This window comes from Ovis canadensis, chromosome 2, assembly GCF_042477335.2.
Source record: "Ovis canadensis isolate MfBH-ARS-UI-01 breed Bighorn chromosome 2, ARS-UI_OviCan_v2, whole genome shotgun sequence".
In the NCBI taxonomy this organism is placed as follows: Eukaryota; Metazoa; Chordata; class Mammalia; order Artiodactyla; family Bovidae; genus Ovis; species Ovis canadensis.
Genome location: NC_091246.1, coordinates 11,240,625 through 11,256,560, shown reverse-complemented (window position 1 = coordinate 11,256,560; position 15,936 = coordinate 11,240,625). Strand labels below are relative to the sequence as shown.

The 15,936-nt window shown below is 37.7% G+C and overlaps 1 protein-coding gene across 1 annotated transcript in view; it reads left to right on the top strand.

Moving 5' to 3' along the window:
* HSDL2 (hydroxysteroid dehydrogenase like 2) overlaps positions 1 to 15,936 on the top strand; it is a 57,919-nt gene that overhangs the window by 28,475 nt on the left and 13,508 nt on the right. Inside the window, exons 7-8 of the mRNA XM_069575421.1 lie at positions 6,883 to 7,077; positions 9,120 to 9,191. Of these exons, the coding sequence (XP_069431522.1) occupies positions 6,883 to 7,077; positions 9,120 to 9,191 (267 nt within the window). The remainder of the gene's footprint in view (positions 1 to 6,882; positions 7,078 to 9,119; positions 9,192 to 15,936) is intronic.

Sequence of the window (15,936 nt, the reverse complement as noted above, 5' to 3'; positions counted from 1 at the left end):
GATTCCACACATAAGTGAAACCATATGATATTTGTCTTTCTCTGTCTGACATTTCATTTAGCATAACATGCTCTAAATCCATCCATGTTGTCACAGGTAGCAAGATTTCATTTTTTTAATGGCTGAGTAATGTTCCATTGTGTGTGTATGTATTATATATCACCGCATCTTATTTATCCATTGATGGCCTTTTAGGTTGCTTCCGTATCTGGGTTATTGTAAGTAATGCTGCAGTGAACATGGGTATGCATATATATTTTTGAATTGGTGTTTTCATTTTCTTTGGGTAAATACCCAGAAGTGAAATTGCTGGATCATGTGGCAGTTCTATTTTTAACTTTTTTATGAGGAATCAGTTTTTTAAAATATTCCATCTGCAGTTTGACCAAGATTCCTTTATTTCCTGATCTACCAGGGTATCAGAACCATGATTTATTGCTTCTTTGTTTCCCTTATGTTACTCTAGCAGACAAAATTCTTTTAAGATTTTCTGGAGTGTGGTATTTGTTGCAATGAGGCAAAAGATGAGAATGAAAAAACTGCTTCTACGGTATTTTCAAACTACATGTCAAGACTCACTGGTGAGTCATGAAATCAATTTAGTGAGGCATGAAATCAATTTGGTGGATTGTGAAACTGATTAAGTAGATAGCCAGAATTTTGTTGTTGTTTCATTTTATTTTTAATTGAATGAAATAGAGAATATTAGAGAGTATTGCACATTGTAATAGTGTTGTTTGGTAAACTTTAAAACTTATATATGAATATCATATATAAATGAAATATGCATATGTTTATGTGTAGGTATTATGTGTTTTTAGTCTTGCTCATAAGAACTGTTACTTATTCTGAATCACAGTAAAACAGTTTAAAACTTGGACTTTTCTTTGCCTCCTTTTTCTAGCTTCTTTTCCTTCTCTCATCCCTTCTCAGCCTCCTCTCCCTGCCTTAATCACTGCTGTTTTTAAAGTTGATAGAGTCAGAAAGTTAGTATCTGTACATCTCCTTCACATCACTTACAGCATTTGAAGTTAAATTACTGATAACAATAACAACAGTTGTTTAATGTCTTTCTTGCTAGAAAAGCTTCTTAAAGATATAGTATTTGTTTTGTCCATTTTATTATCATCACTGCAGACATTCAATAAGTATTAATATTTGATGAATGAATGAATGCAGTATGATGAGCTTCCATGTAGGTCCATAATAGACATTCCAAATAAAAGGTGTATATAAGAAAGGGGAAGAATATTGTATGACTTGGAATATGAAGGACATTATCAGGATTGGCAGGAAAAATCAGCTCACTGCCTAGATCTTTGCTTTAGTTGAGATGTTCATTTTATTAATAGAAGGTTTACTTGACATCTTGGAACCGCTGGTATCATTTGGGTCCTAGACTTGTATAATATAGTGAATTGAATTTACAGTCATGCTCCTTATGACACATGGCGTGGTGAATTACATACAGGATACTTTTGAAACATAGAAAGAGGACCATGTAGCTCAGATTAAAAGTCAGAAAGGGAGGTCTTTTAATGAAACAATTGAAGTGAGACTGAGGATGTTGGAATTAACAAGGAGAACTGAACAAGGCATTCTTGGCAGAGGGAACAATAGAGTCTGAAGTATGGGAAAATACTGGGTGTTTGGTGGAACTGCAAGAAATCATTATGGTGTATCTATCATGGGGTGTGGACTTTTTATTTCCCTCTGAACTGGAGCAACTGAGAATAGTTTGGATAGGCCTGAATGTTGGGTGGGTGTGAAGTTGTGGGTGAGATGGACAGACTAAGTCCAAGGGTTTTGGTTGCCAAGTTTAGGAGCTTGAATTTTAACCTGTATTCCGTAGAGAGTCACTTTAGAATTTTAGAGGCAGGAGAGCAATAATCAGCAGAAGACAAAGAGGAGCAGTGGTTTGTTGACGAGGTTTAGGAAGTTTAATTTGGCATCTGAACAGGCTGACTTGTAAGACTGTGGAAAGAGGAGGCAGGAAACCTAGCTAGATTTTGCATTATTTATGATGGAGGCAATGAAAATGGATTTGAGAGAGTGTTCAGGCTCCTCGCTGTTTCTGAGGCCTCTATTTAAAAGACACATCTTTTCTTTCTGGACCATATAGCGTGGTCCAGACATGAAAAGTCAGCTAACCAGGGAGGTCAAGGTGGCAGCCGGCCTCTATGGTACTAGAAACCAAAACCAAAACTAGTTTCCATTTTCAAGGGACCTACTTATCAACTAGGTCAAGCAGTTTATACCATATTTCATTGATTCTGAGATGCCCATGTTTTCACATTTACATCTTTGATACCAGGTTGCTCATATATAGTTGATGTATTATAGTTTAATTGGCAGGTTTTTTTTGCCTTGGTGGTTACACTTTATAATTAATGGTATCTTTGGTTCAGTAAGCACATAGAAGAATATATGTGTATGTGTAGATACAGAGAACAGAGTAGCGGGTACCAGAGGGAAAGGGGAGGGGGAGGGTGAAATAGGTAAAGGGGATTAACTGTATGGTAATGGATGGAAGCTAAGCTTTTGGTGGCTATCATGCTGTAGTGTGTACAGAAGTCGAGATATAAACACCTGAAACATCTATACTATTATAAACCAATTTATTGAGATAATTTTTTTTAAAGATATTTTGAAAAGTTTTGGGAATGGATGGCAGTGATAGTGGCACAGCATTGTGAATGTACTTAATGCCAAAGAACTGTACACTTAAAAGTGGTTGATCTGAAATAAACCTGAAAATAAACAAATGGGACCCAATGAAGCTTAAAAGCTTTTGCACAACGAAGGAAACTATAAGCAAGGTGAAAAGAGCCTTCAGAATGGGAGAAAATATTAGCAAACAAAGCAACTGACAAAGAATCAATCTCAAAAATATACAAGCAGCTCCTGCAGCTCAATTCCAGAAAAATAAATGACCCAATCAAAAAATGGGCCAAAGGACTAAACAGACTTTTCTCCAGAGAAGACATACAGATGGCTAACAAATACATGAAAAGATGCTCAATATCACTTATTATCAGAGAAATGCAAATCAAGACCACAATGAGGTACCATCACATGCCAGTCAGAATGGCTGCTATCAAAGGGTCTACAAACAATAAATGCTGGAGAGGGTGTGGAGAAAAGGGAACCCTCTTACACTGTTGATGGGAATGCAAACTAGTACAGCTAGTACACTATGGATAACAGTTTGGAAATTCCTTAAAAAACTGGAAATAGAATTGCCTTATGACCCAGCAATCCTACTGCTGGGCATACACACCAAGGAAACCAGAATTGAAAGAGACACGTGTACCCCAATGTTCATCGCAGCACTGTTTATAATAGCCAGGACATGGAAGCAACCTAGATGTCCATCAGCAGATGAATGGATAAGAAAGCTGTGGTGCATATACACAATGGAATATTACTCAGCTATTAAAAAGAATACATTTGAATCAGTTCTAATGAGGTGAATGAAACTGGAGCCTATTATACAGAGTGAAGTAAGTCAGAAAGAAAAACACCAATACAGTATACTAACACATATATATGGAATTTAGAAAGATGGTAATGATAACCCTGTATGCGAGACAGCAAGAGAGGCACAGATGTAAAAAAACGGTCTTTTGTACTCTGTGGGAGAAGGGTTGGATGATTTGAGAGGGTAGCATTGAAACGTGTATATTATCATATGTGAAGCAGATTGTCGGTCCTGGTTCGATGCATGATACAGGATGCTCAGGGCTGGTGCCTAGAGATGACACTGAGGGAGGGAGGTGGGAGGGGGGTTCTGGATGGGGAACACATGTGCACCTGTGGCTGATTCATGTCGATGTATGGCAAAAACCACTACAATATTGTAAAGTAATTAGCCTCCAATTAAAATAAATAAATTTTTTTTAAAAGGTTAATCTGAAAGAAAACCAATAACATGCACCTACCCCATCAAAAGGGCTTCTCTGGTGGTGCTAGTGGTATAGAACCTGCCTGCCAATGCAGGAGATGTAAGAGATGAGGGTTCAGTCCCTGGGTCAGGAAGATCCCCTGGAGAAGGGCATAGCAACCCACTCCAGTATTCTTGCTTAGAGAATCCCATGGACAAAGGAGCCTGGCAGGCTACAGTCCATAGGGTTGCAAAGAGTCAGACACAACTGAAGTGACTTTGCATGCACTCCAGCAAAAAACTGGTTAAAATATATATACATATGATTGAAAGTGGTTAAAATATATATTCATCTCTTCAGTAAAGTATTTTTTAAAAAAAGGAAAAACTTAAATTATTTCTTGTGATTAGAAGACAGAAATTTTTTTCATATACCAAGCTGTAATCAGGAGAGCCATACTTTCCAGTTATTGCTTAATAAGACTTAAGTTTCAGGGTTGCTTTTAGGATTCTTGTGATCCAAGGCATATCAGCTTTCATTATAAATCTTGATTTTTTTTTTTGCCGGAAATCATTGGGGAATTTGCTTTGATTCATCCTGTTATTAATCTGTTTTTATTGTCAGTTGTATAACCTGTTGGGTTGGCCTGTTGACATTGCAAAACTTTTGCTGAGAGTCACTGCATGGCTCACTTGCTGATTTAGGGGGTTTATTCATGCCTTGTTTGTATCTTCCATAGAAAAGTCGTTAAAGTAATGATAGGTTGTTTGGGAAACCATCCCTTATTCTTATATTGCGTGTGTGTGTAAATACACACACACACATGTACACGATATGTATATACTTGCATGACATATTCTTAATAATTTTTAAGACTTTGCATACCATTCATATAGTATACAGTGAGAGTGGAGTGTGTATGTATGCATACGGTCTCATTGTCTGTATTGAAATATTTATAGAAAAATTCTTCAGTTTATAGGAGTACGATGATAACTGAACTCTACAAATGTTGATTAACAAAGTATGACCCATTAATCACATAGCGGCTAAGGGCCTGGCTCTGAGGTCAAGCTGCCAGCTATTTGAATCCTAGCTCCTGTAACCTTGGACAGTTACTTAGCCCCTCTGTGCCTGAATACTGTCATCTGTGAAGTGAGGATAATAATGGTACATACCTTGTGGACTTAATTCAGGTAGTATTTATAAAGTATGTAGCGGCATGCCCAGCACAGGGGACACTTAATAAATGTTAACTGCTATTTTTTATTCATAAGGTACCACTTCAGGAGTGAGGCCAGAGCTCTTGAGCTATTGGTAAAGTTAAAAAATATATTCCTAGAAAAGGAATTTTAGTTACAATGTGGAGAGGTATCTTCTAATTCGGTGCACTTGAGAAATTGCCCAAGTTCACGTGTACGCTTTGAAAGAGGGAAGCATGCTAGGAGGTAATTGCCATAAAAGTAGGGACCTTGTCTGCTTTGTCCATTCATCTGTCCCCAGTACCTCCAGTAGTGCCTGACTTTTTTATATAACATTCAATAACTGTTTGTTGAATGAGAAAGAGTCAACGGCTCTTAAAAACTACAAACTTTTCATCTTGTGGGCTGAATTACATAGGTTATTTCAGTAGGTAATGATTTCAAATGGTGGTTTAACAGAATGGAGAGGCGTTTATCTAAATTACTAAAAACTGAAGCCTAAAATACATTTAAACAAATCGATTTTCGTTGCTTTAAATGTAAATTGAGATACGTTACTATTCACCACTTTGACAGCACATAATTAATGATGTAGTATTAATGGTAGAGTTTCAGGTTACTTCACAAAAACATAATTTAAAAATTGTATGTATGGGACTTCCCTGATGGCACAGTGTATAAGTATCCACCTACCAGTGCAGGAGATACAGGTTCAACCCCTGATCCAGGAAGATTCCACGTGCCTCAGAGCATCTAAGCCTGAGGGCCGCAGCTACTGAGCCTGCGAGCCCTAGAACCTGTGCTCCAGAACCAGAGAAGACGCCGCAGTGAGAAGCCCTGGCACCGCAAGGAGGAGTAGCCTCCACTCGCCGCTAGAGAAAGCCGCTCAAAGCAATGAAGACTCAGTGCAACCCAAAATTAATCAATTAACTAAAAATCATATGCACCTAAAACAGTGGAAATCATGTGCAAACATTAATAATAATTTTCTCTGGGGAGAAGAATTATAGATAATTTAAAAATTCTTCCTTGGGACTTCCCTGGTGGTCCAGTGGTTAAGACTCAGAGCTTCCCCTGGATGGGACATGGATTCGTCATCCCTGGTCAGGAAACAAAACTGTGAGGTGAGGTGCAGTCAAAAAAAAAAAAAAAACCACTTTTTTTTTTTCTATTTCCTTATCTTTATTTTCTAGTATTTCATAAATGAAAGTAGTATCTGGATGTAAAAGGGCCCTCAAGTCCAATCAGTATTTATCAAATGTTTATGGTATACTTGTCATTGTTTTAGGCACTAGGGATACAGTGATGAACAAGAAAGACAATGTTTCTTTATTCTAGTGGAGGGAAAACAGAAAATAAGCTTAGGAAAGGGACTCCATATTTTAGAGACAGGAAACTGAAGCCAGAAGATGCTAAAGTGGCCTGCCAAAAATCTCAGCGTAGTTGGCATAAACATATCACTGACCTGATTTACAGTTCAGTGCTCTTGTTAGTATTCCTCACCGGCTTTCTTGTCTCTCAAGAATGGTATGCAAATTCTTTGAGCATTCTTAATCAGCAATCTAATTTTGCTGTGAGTCTCATGAAGGAGTCCTATATAAGGAAGCGTTGTGTAGAGTGAGACACACGTGTTGTCTGCCTAGTTATGTCCGTAAAACATTGGGCAAATCCTTTAAGCTCTCTGGACTGTGTTTTCATCACCTGAGTTATAAAGAGATAAATTGTCTTGCTTGTTCCTCACATAGTTCTGTTACTCTGTTTAAAGTTAGGTATGTGTGTGTTTGTTTTCTCTACAGCCATCCACACCGCTGCTATGGATATGCTGGGAGGATCTGGTATCGAAAGCCAGTGTAGAAAAGTTGACATCATTGCAGATGCTGCATATTGCATTTTCAAAAAGCCAAAAAGTTTTACGGGAAACTTTATTATCGATGAAAATATCTTAAAAGAAGAAGGAATAAAAAATTTTGATGTCTATGCCATTACACCAGGTAATGCATTTCGTTTTAAAAAGTAGTGATGTGTTTGTCCACGTTGTCTGCGATGGACATACATCTGTTTTGTGTACGTGTTTATATGATTATAACATTGATATACCCTTTTTAAAAACTGTCTTCCCGGGGAAGGGAAAGACCCAGACTAACACAACTTTCAAAAAAGAGAAAGGGAAAACAGAAGTGAGCCCGAAGACTTTTTAACAGATATACAGAAAAGGTCCCATCAGCTTCTAACCCTTTCTAAATCATGAAGCCAAAACTGAAAAATGGTTTCTGAAATTGGTCTTAAAATAACATAGTAGAGATTTTGTTCAAGCACCTGGTACAGATGATTCAGTGATAAGTTTCTTACAAAAACTTTGTTGTCTCTTTCCAAATGTTATCTCTTAAAGTGCAGTCTGAATGTAGCTTCATGATGAATGGTGAAGATAACTGAACAGGGTCTGCCTTACATACAAGGCAGGGATTTGAGTTCTCAGAAGACCCCTTGTTCAAAAATAATTCTTCCTGTTGTAACTGCAGGGGATGATAGTGATGATAATGCATTTTTACTTTACATATAAAATATAATGTATAATAGACAATCATAGTCCCAAATGGAAATTTTATTTGTGCAGAAGTGTATTTTAAATATTAGTAATTAAGTTGAGCTCCTTGGTGACAGAAACCACATGTTTCTATTTGTATCGTCCCTGTCTCTTCAGTCTGAAAGAATGAAGTAGCTCTATGCTGCTGCTACTGCTAAGTCGCTTCAGTCGTGTCTGACTCTGTGCGACCCCATAGACGGCAGCCCACCAGGCTTCCCCGTCCCTGGGATTCTCCAGGCAAGAACACTGGAGTGGGTTGCCATTTCCTTTTCCAATGCATGAAAGTGAAAAGTGAAAGTGAAGTCGCTCAGTCGTGTCCAACTCTTTGTGACCCCATGGACTGCAGCCTACCGGGCTCCTCCGTTCATGGGATTTTCCAGGCAAGAGTACTGGAGTGGGGTGCCATTGCCTTCTCTGGAAGTAGCTCTATAGAGTTTAACAAAACATTTTTATATATAGTATCTATTTAACTTTCACAGCAGTCCTGTGAAGGAAGCAGTATCGTACAGTGATTAGGAATTGTGGAGTTTGGAGGAGACAACCCAGTTCCCACTTCTGTTTAGCTGCTCACTAGTGGGGTGGCCTTAGGCAGGTCACCTGTTTCCTCTGAGCCTCACTTTCTTTATCGGTTAAAATACAGGAAAGATAGCTTCTACACAGGATTTTTGTAAGAACTAAATGCAAAAATGTATATCATGTGCTTGGCCCAGTGCCTGGCTTGTGGTTCAGTCAGAGTATTCAGTAGTTAATATTTGTAGTGGAAGGAGGTTCCAAAGAGATTAAGCCTTTGCCTAAGAGCAGTCAGCTAATAAGTGTCAGAACCTGAACCATACCCAGGTCTTCTGGATTCTCATATAGTGAAACTGTCACTTTAGGTTTTAAAAATAGTGTCATTGTACACAAAATTTTAAATTCAATTAAAAATTCTATCATATTGTATTGGAAACAATGTGATTATCTACTACAATTAAGTGTTACGATACGACAAGGACTGGTGCATCCCTGCCCTCCAGTTTTTTTAATCTTCTGGGAGGGAAAGACAGACACACATTGACAGAGATGGAAAACAAGTTCTTAATGAGGAACCCTCTTGTCTTAAGGGGACCAGGTAAGAAATGAGCCCAGAGTGTTTTGGAGGGAGGTGGGACATAAGGGTTGCATGGGTAGATGAGAAGGGGTAGAAAGCTCTGGGGAGAGCAGTTGAGGGCTTAACCACTCTTTGGTTGGATTTTAAAGATGAAATTTTCCATAGGAGAGGAGGATAACTAAGTTATTGGAAAAGCATTGTAGCTTAATGAAGGTCGGAGTTTGATACTTCTCCTGGGAGTCTTTTCCACAGCTCCAGAATGATCAGTATAATAAAAACATATAATATTTCTTAAACAGATGTTCAAATCTGAATGCAGAAGTTGTTCCATTAACCTGATTGTTTGGGGATCAATTTTTCAGGCCATCCTTTGTTACCAGATTTCTTCTTGGATGAACAGCCAGCTATAGTTACAAAGAAAGCAGACTCATATGGTAAGATGGAGACTGGATTTTCTGTGGGAAAATAAAGTTACCAACTTATGTATATCTTCCAAAATGTAGAATTGTACATTTCTGCTTTTAAACTATTTTGTATTTGGCAGGAAGTAGGGGGCAGCGCACTGTACGGCTTAAGGGATCTTAGTGCCAAGTCCTAACTACTGGATCACCAGGGAATTCCCTATTTTTGTAATTTAAACTAGATAAGTAATGTCATAGTTAATTCTAGCAAAGGAGGTGTTTTGTTTTTTTTTCCTTCTACTGGTGAGAAGTTTTCAGTATATTCTTTTCATTTGGGGAAAAAAAATTATCTTTAAAATGCACCTTTTTAATGGTTTTATTTCTTTTCCTTGGCACCATTTTTAGGTGTTTTGTGTTGATATTTTATTTTGAGGAAAAATGTGTCATGTTATGTACATCTGACACCATTCACAGAGTTTGTGCTATGTAATTAACTTCAAAGGAGGTTTGGGTTTCTTTGTTTCATTTTGTAATTTAGAAACAACAGCTCCCTTAAATTGGTCCAGAGTTTACATTTTAATCTTTGTGTTCTGGCATTATGCCACTAACTTACTGAAAGGTGTCAGAAAAAAACACTCTTCAGTGAAAATCCATTAGAATTTCTCTCATAGTTTATTAACAAGAATAGCAGTGCTTCCTCTGGACCCTCACCTTATTTTTATATTATAGACTCTGTGAATCTAAGTGACTTTTTTTAGATGGCGGTTAGAAAGTTGAAAACGTTTCTTCTGTACCTTTAGCAAACCTATAGAACCTTACTGCAATGCATTTTAGTCCCAAACCTTATTTCCAGCTTAATCTTTTTATTAAATTGGTTAATATCTCTGGCTGCACTGGGTCTTCATTGCTGCTCTTGGGTTTTCTGTAACTGCGGTGAATGGGGCTACTCTTCATGGCAGTGCATGGACTTCCCATTCCAGTGACTTCTCTTGTGGCAGCGTATGGGCTCTAGAAAGTCGAACTGTGGCACACTGGCTTAGTTGCCCCTGGCATGTGGGATCTTCCCAGACGAGGGATCAAACCTGTGTCCTCTGAATTGGTAGGTGGACTCTCAACCACTGGACTACTAGGGAAGTCCTCTGTGACATTTCTAGGTTGTAGTTTCGGGAGTCAGGATGTCTCTGGTTTAGGATTCTCTGGCCAGGTGGTCCATGGCTCAGAGGCCTGTTAGCTCATCTCGTGTGTTAATGGTAACACATTATCATTATCAGCAGCATTTTTAATACATCAGTGATGTTACCAACAACAGGAATTTTAGTTGACTCTAGTTAATTGGTATTCAGTTAGCACAGAATTGAGATCAGAGGAAACAAGCAAAGGAATGAAGTTTTGGATGTAGAGGTTAATCATAGACTTACTAAACTCATTTTAGGAGAACTTGATTTCATTTCCTTCCCCAAAGTTTCCATATTTGTTGTCTACTGCCTGTCCCTTTGACATATACTACTGGTTTGTTTGTCTCCTATAGTTTTATTCTCTTGTGCAGTCATCATAGTCTAGGTGATAAATGGTGCAGTTTATCCCTTGGCAAGTGTCTTTCAAGACTACACTGACGTTTTCATTGCCATCTCCTTGGCACCTCAGATGATACAGATGATATATCTTGATTAATGGACAAGTCACCCAAATTAGTCACCTATTAGTAAGAGAGGTGTTCCAACAGTTATTGTATGGTAAACTTAGTTCTGTCTGATGTGCCTTCTAAAACCAAATGCATCCCTATATGTTTCCTGCCTCCAGAAACATGAAGCAAGCCTGTCTTTGCCTCCTGCAGTTTTAGCAGCCTCTGCTGGGTGCAGTTCTGCTGAGTGTATGCCGTAGTGCTGTGCTCAGCCTGTATGTTGGCTATATAAAAATTACCTAGACATAGAACACAGTGGGGAGGAATATTACCCAGTGAGACCACCTGGGCTGGAATTCCTGCTGTGCCACTTACTGCTGTGTAACCTTGGGTGGGTATTTCAGTCACCATTTTTAGAGCCTCACTCACTTCTTTTTACTTTAATCATGAATTGTGTTTATTTTATTAAGCATACTGAAGTGCTTTCTGAAACAAGATATGTTATAAACAATAAGGAGAAACTAACTTTTTATATTGACTTTATATCTGGTCATCTTCATGAGTTTTTGTTTTGTTTTAGACTTCTAATAGTTTCTCGAGACAGTTACTGAAAGCATAGACGTTGGAGTAAGACAGATCTGGGTATGAGTCCTGTCCCTGCCACTTTTGTCTCTGACTTTGGACAAGTCACTTCAGCTCTCTCAAACAGTTTTCTCATCTCTACTTTCCTTATACAAGTATCATGAGGTTACATATGATAAGAGTATCATGTTGTGAATTTTATATAGCAAATTGTCTATACACATAAGTTGGTATAATTATCATTGAGTAATTTCTTGAATTTCCTAAGTGGTCAAACTTATTATCTGCATATAATAGTATCTTACAGGATTATTTCTGGCATGTATCTTAATATATTGACTCAAACTTCCAGAAGCATTTGGAAATATTTATTGAAATTATTTGTTTTAGGTATTCTTCTTTTATTCTTAATTTTATTGAGAAAATCTTTAGATTTTATCCATAAGAAAGATGTTAGATGTTGGTTAAGATTTTTTATCAGTTTAGGTTAATGTCTAAATTTTTGTTATTGTTTCCTATATATTATTTTTTGTTCTGTTTTGAATATGGCATCAATTGGGTAACTTTCTTTTTCCATGTTCTTTTTCTTGAAGGTTTGAAATGTCTCAGTAAGTCATTTGAGTCTTTTCTGAAGTTGTTTCTTAGAAAATATTTTTTCTTTCTCAGTCAATTAATGATTTTTTCTAAAATAAAAAAATCCAGAACCAGCCATTTAAAGTTTTAAAATTTATTTAAGTGTTGTCATGTAGTATTCATTTATAAGTTAAGTTTTTTGTGTATTTTATCCCTTTTTAGAGTTTATTTTTCTCTCCTTTTTTTGGATTAGTTTTCTAGAAAGTTTTCATTTTAGTGTATTTTATTATTTTTTGCTCTTAAGAACCAGGTTTTAAATTTTGTTTCATTTTTCATACTTCTTCTTTTTTCTTTACTGATTCATTACTTCTATTACAGCTTTAAGGTATGATCTACATATACCCCAAACTCACCATTTTAAAGTATGTAGTTAAGTAATTTTTAATATATTCACAAAAATGCAGCCATTTGATTAATTAATTTAAAATTTCCTTGCTTTATTTCTTTCTTTTCTGTTTTCCTTTTGAGATTACATATTTTCATTCTTTTTATGCTTGCTAGGCTAATACTTTATTTCTTTAAAAATAATAAAATAATTTTGACTGTGCATTTACCACTTTAATATAACTTTGTCCACATATAATAGATTTTGTAAGTACTTTAATCAATTTTGATGTCTTAAAAATTAATTTATATATAAAAGCTTAGTATAGAAAGAATAAAGAAAAATTAAAAACGATGTGTAACCTGCAGTCCAAATATAAATACTGTTTTTGTCTTGATTTATTTCTTTCCAGTCACTTAAATTTTCTGAAAATGTAACTTAAAATTCATATCCACAAATATATATTTCACCTGATTGGATCATATTGTATTTAATTGTATATGCTTCATTTTAATTAATATTATATCCTATTATCCATGTCTTCAAAAACAAATTTTTGAAATGGCAACTTAGTATTGAGTGAATGTTGAGTGAATATACAGTTCAGTTCAGTTGCTCAGCTGTGTCCGACTCTTTGCGACCCCATGAATTGCAGCATACCAGGCCTCCCTGTCCATCACCATCTCCCGGAGTTCACTCAGACTCACGTCCATCAAGTCCAAGATGCCATTCAGCCATCTCATCCTCGGTCATCCCCTTCTCCTCCTGCCCCCAATCTTTCCCAGCATCAGAGTCTTTTCCAGTGAGTCAACTCTTAGCATGACGTGGCCAAAGTACTGGAGCTTCAGCTTCAGCATCATTCCTTCCAAAGAAATCCCAGGGCTGGCTCCTTCAGAATGGACTGGTTGGATCTCCTTGTAGTCCAAGGGACTCTCAGGAGTCTTCTCCAACACCACAGTTCAAAAGCATCAATTCTTTGGCACTCAGCCTTCTTCACAGTCCAACTCTAACATCCATACATGACCACTGGAAAAACCATAGCCTTGACTAGACGGACCTTACTTGGCAAAGTAATGTCTCTGCTTTTGAATATACTATCTAGGTTGGTCATAACTTTTCTTCCAAGGAGTAAGCATCTTTTAATTTCATGGCTGCAGTCACCATCTGCAGTGATTTTGGAGCCCCCCAAAATAAAGTCTGACACTGTTTCCACTGTTTCCCCTTCTATTTCCCATGAAGTGATGGGACTGGATGCCATGATCTTCATTTTCTGAATGTTGAGCTTTAAGCCAACTTTTTCGCTCTCCTCTTTCACTTTCATCAAGAGGCTTTTTAGCTCCTCTTCACATTCTTCCATAAGGGTGGTGTCATCTGCATATCTGAGGTTATTGATATTTCTCCCAGCAATCTTGATTCCAGCTTGTATTTCTTCCAGTCCAGTATTTCTCATGATGTACTCTGCATATAAGTTAAATAAGCAGGGTGACAATACACAGCCTTGACGTACTCCTTTTCCTATTTGGAACCAGTCTGTTTTTCCATGTCCAGTTCTAACTGTTGCTTCCTGACCTGCATACAGATTTCTCAAGAGGCAGGTCAGGTGGTCTGGTATTCCCATCTCTCAGAATTTTCCACAGTTGATTGTGATCCACACAGTCAAAGGCTTTGGCATAGTCAAGAAAGCAGAAATAGATGTTTTTCTGGAACTCTCTTGCTTTTTCCATGATCCAGCAGATGTTGGCAATTTGATCTCTGGTTCCTCTGCCTTTTCTAAATCCAGCTTGAACATCTGGAAGTTCATGGTTCACATATTGCTGAAGCCTGGCTTGGAGAATTTTGAGCATTACTTTACTAGCATGTGATGAGTGCAATTGTGCAGTAGTTTGAGCATTCTTTGGCATTGCCTTTCTTTGGAATTGGAATGAAAACTGACCTTTTCTAGTCCTGTGGCCACTGCTGAGTTTTCCAAATTTGCTGGCATATTGAGTGCAGCACTTTCACAGCATCATCTTTCAGGATTTGAAAGAGCTCAACTGGAATTCCATCACCTCCACTAGCTTTGTTCATAGTGATGCTTTCTAAGGCCCACTTGACTTCACATTCCAAGATGTCTGGCTCTAGATGAGTGATCACATCATCATGATTATCTGGGTCGTGAAGATCTTTTTTGTACAGTTCTTCCATGTATTCTTACCACCTCTTCTTAATATCTTCTGCTTCTGTTAGGTTCCTACCATTTCTGTCCTTTATCGAGCCCATTTTTGCATGAAATTTTCCCTTGGTATCTCTCATTTTCTTGAAGAGATCTCTAGTCTTTCCCATTCTGTTCTTTTCCTCTATTTCTTTGCATTGATCACCGAAGAAGGCTTTCTTATCTCTTCTTGCTATTCTTTGGAACTCTGCATTCAGATGCTTGTATCTTTCCTTTTCTCCTTTGCTTTTCGCCTCTCTTCTTTTCACAGCTATCTCTGTAAGGCATCCCCAGACAGCCATTTTGCTTTTTTGCATTTCTTTTCTGTGGGGATGGTCTTGATCCCTGTCTCCTGTACAATGTCACGAACCTCATTCCATAGTTCATCAGGCACTCTATCTATCAGATCTAGGCCCTTAAATCTATTTCTCACTTCCACTGTATAATCATAAGGGATTTGATTTAAGTCATACCTGAATGGTCTAGCGGTTTTCCCTACTTTCTTCAATTTAAGTCTGAATTTGGCAATAAGGAGTTCATGATCTGAGTCACAGTCAGCTCCTGGTCTTGTTTTTGTTGACTTTATAGAGCTTCTCCATCTTTGGCTTCAGAGAATATAATCAATCTGATTTTAGTGTTGACCATCTGGTGATGTCCATGTGTAGAGTCTTCTCTTGTGTTGTTGGAAGAGGGTGTTTGCTATGACCAGTGCATTTTCTTGGCAAAACTCTATTAGTCTTTGCCCTGCTTCATTCCTCATTCCAAGGCCAAATTTGCCTATTACTCCAGGTGTTTCTTGACTTCCTACTTTTGCATTCCAGTCCCCTATAATGAAAAGGACATCTTTTTTGGGTGTTAGCTCTGAAAGGTCTTGTAGGTCTTCATAAAACCATTCAACTTCAGCTTCTTCAGTGTTACTGGGTGGGGCATAGTCTTGGATAACTGTGATAGTGAATGGTTTCCTTGGAGACAAACAGAGATCATTCTGTCGTTTTTGAGATTGCATCCAAGTACTGCATTTCGGAGTCTTTTGTTGACCATGATGGCTACTCCATTTCTTCTGAGGGATTCCTGCCCGCAGTAGTAGATATAATGGTCATCTGAGTTAAATTCACCCATTCCAGTCCATTTTAGTTTGCTGATTCCTAGAATGTCGACATTCACTCTTGCCATCTCTTGTTTGACCACTTCCAATTTGCCTTGATTCATGGACCTGACATTCCAGGTTCCTATGCAATATTGCTCTTTACAGCGTCAGACCTTGCTTCTATCACCAGTCACATCCACAGCTGAGTGTTGTTTTTGCTTTGGCTCCATCCCTTCATTCTTTCTGGAGTTATTTCTGCACTGATCTCCAGTAGCATATTGGGCACCTACTGACCTGGGGAGTTTCTCTTTTGGTATCCTATCATTTTGCCTTTTCCTA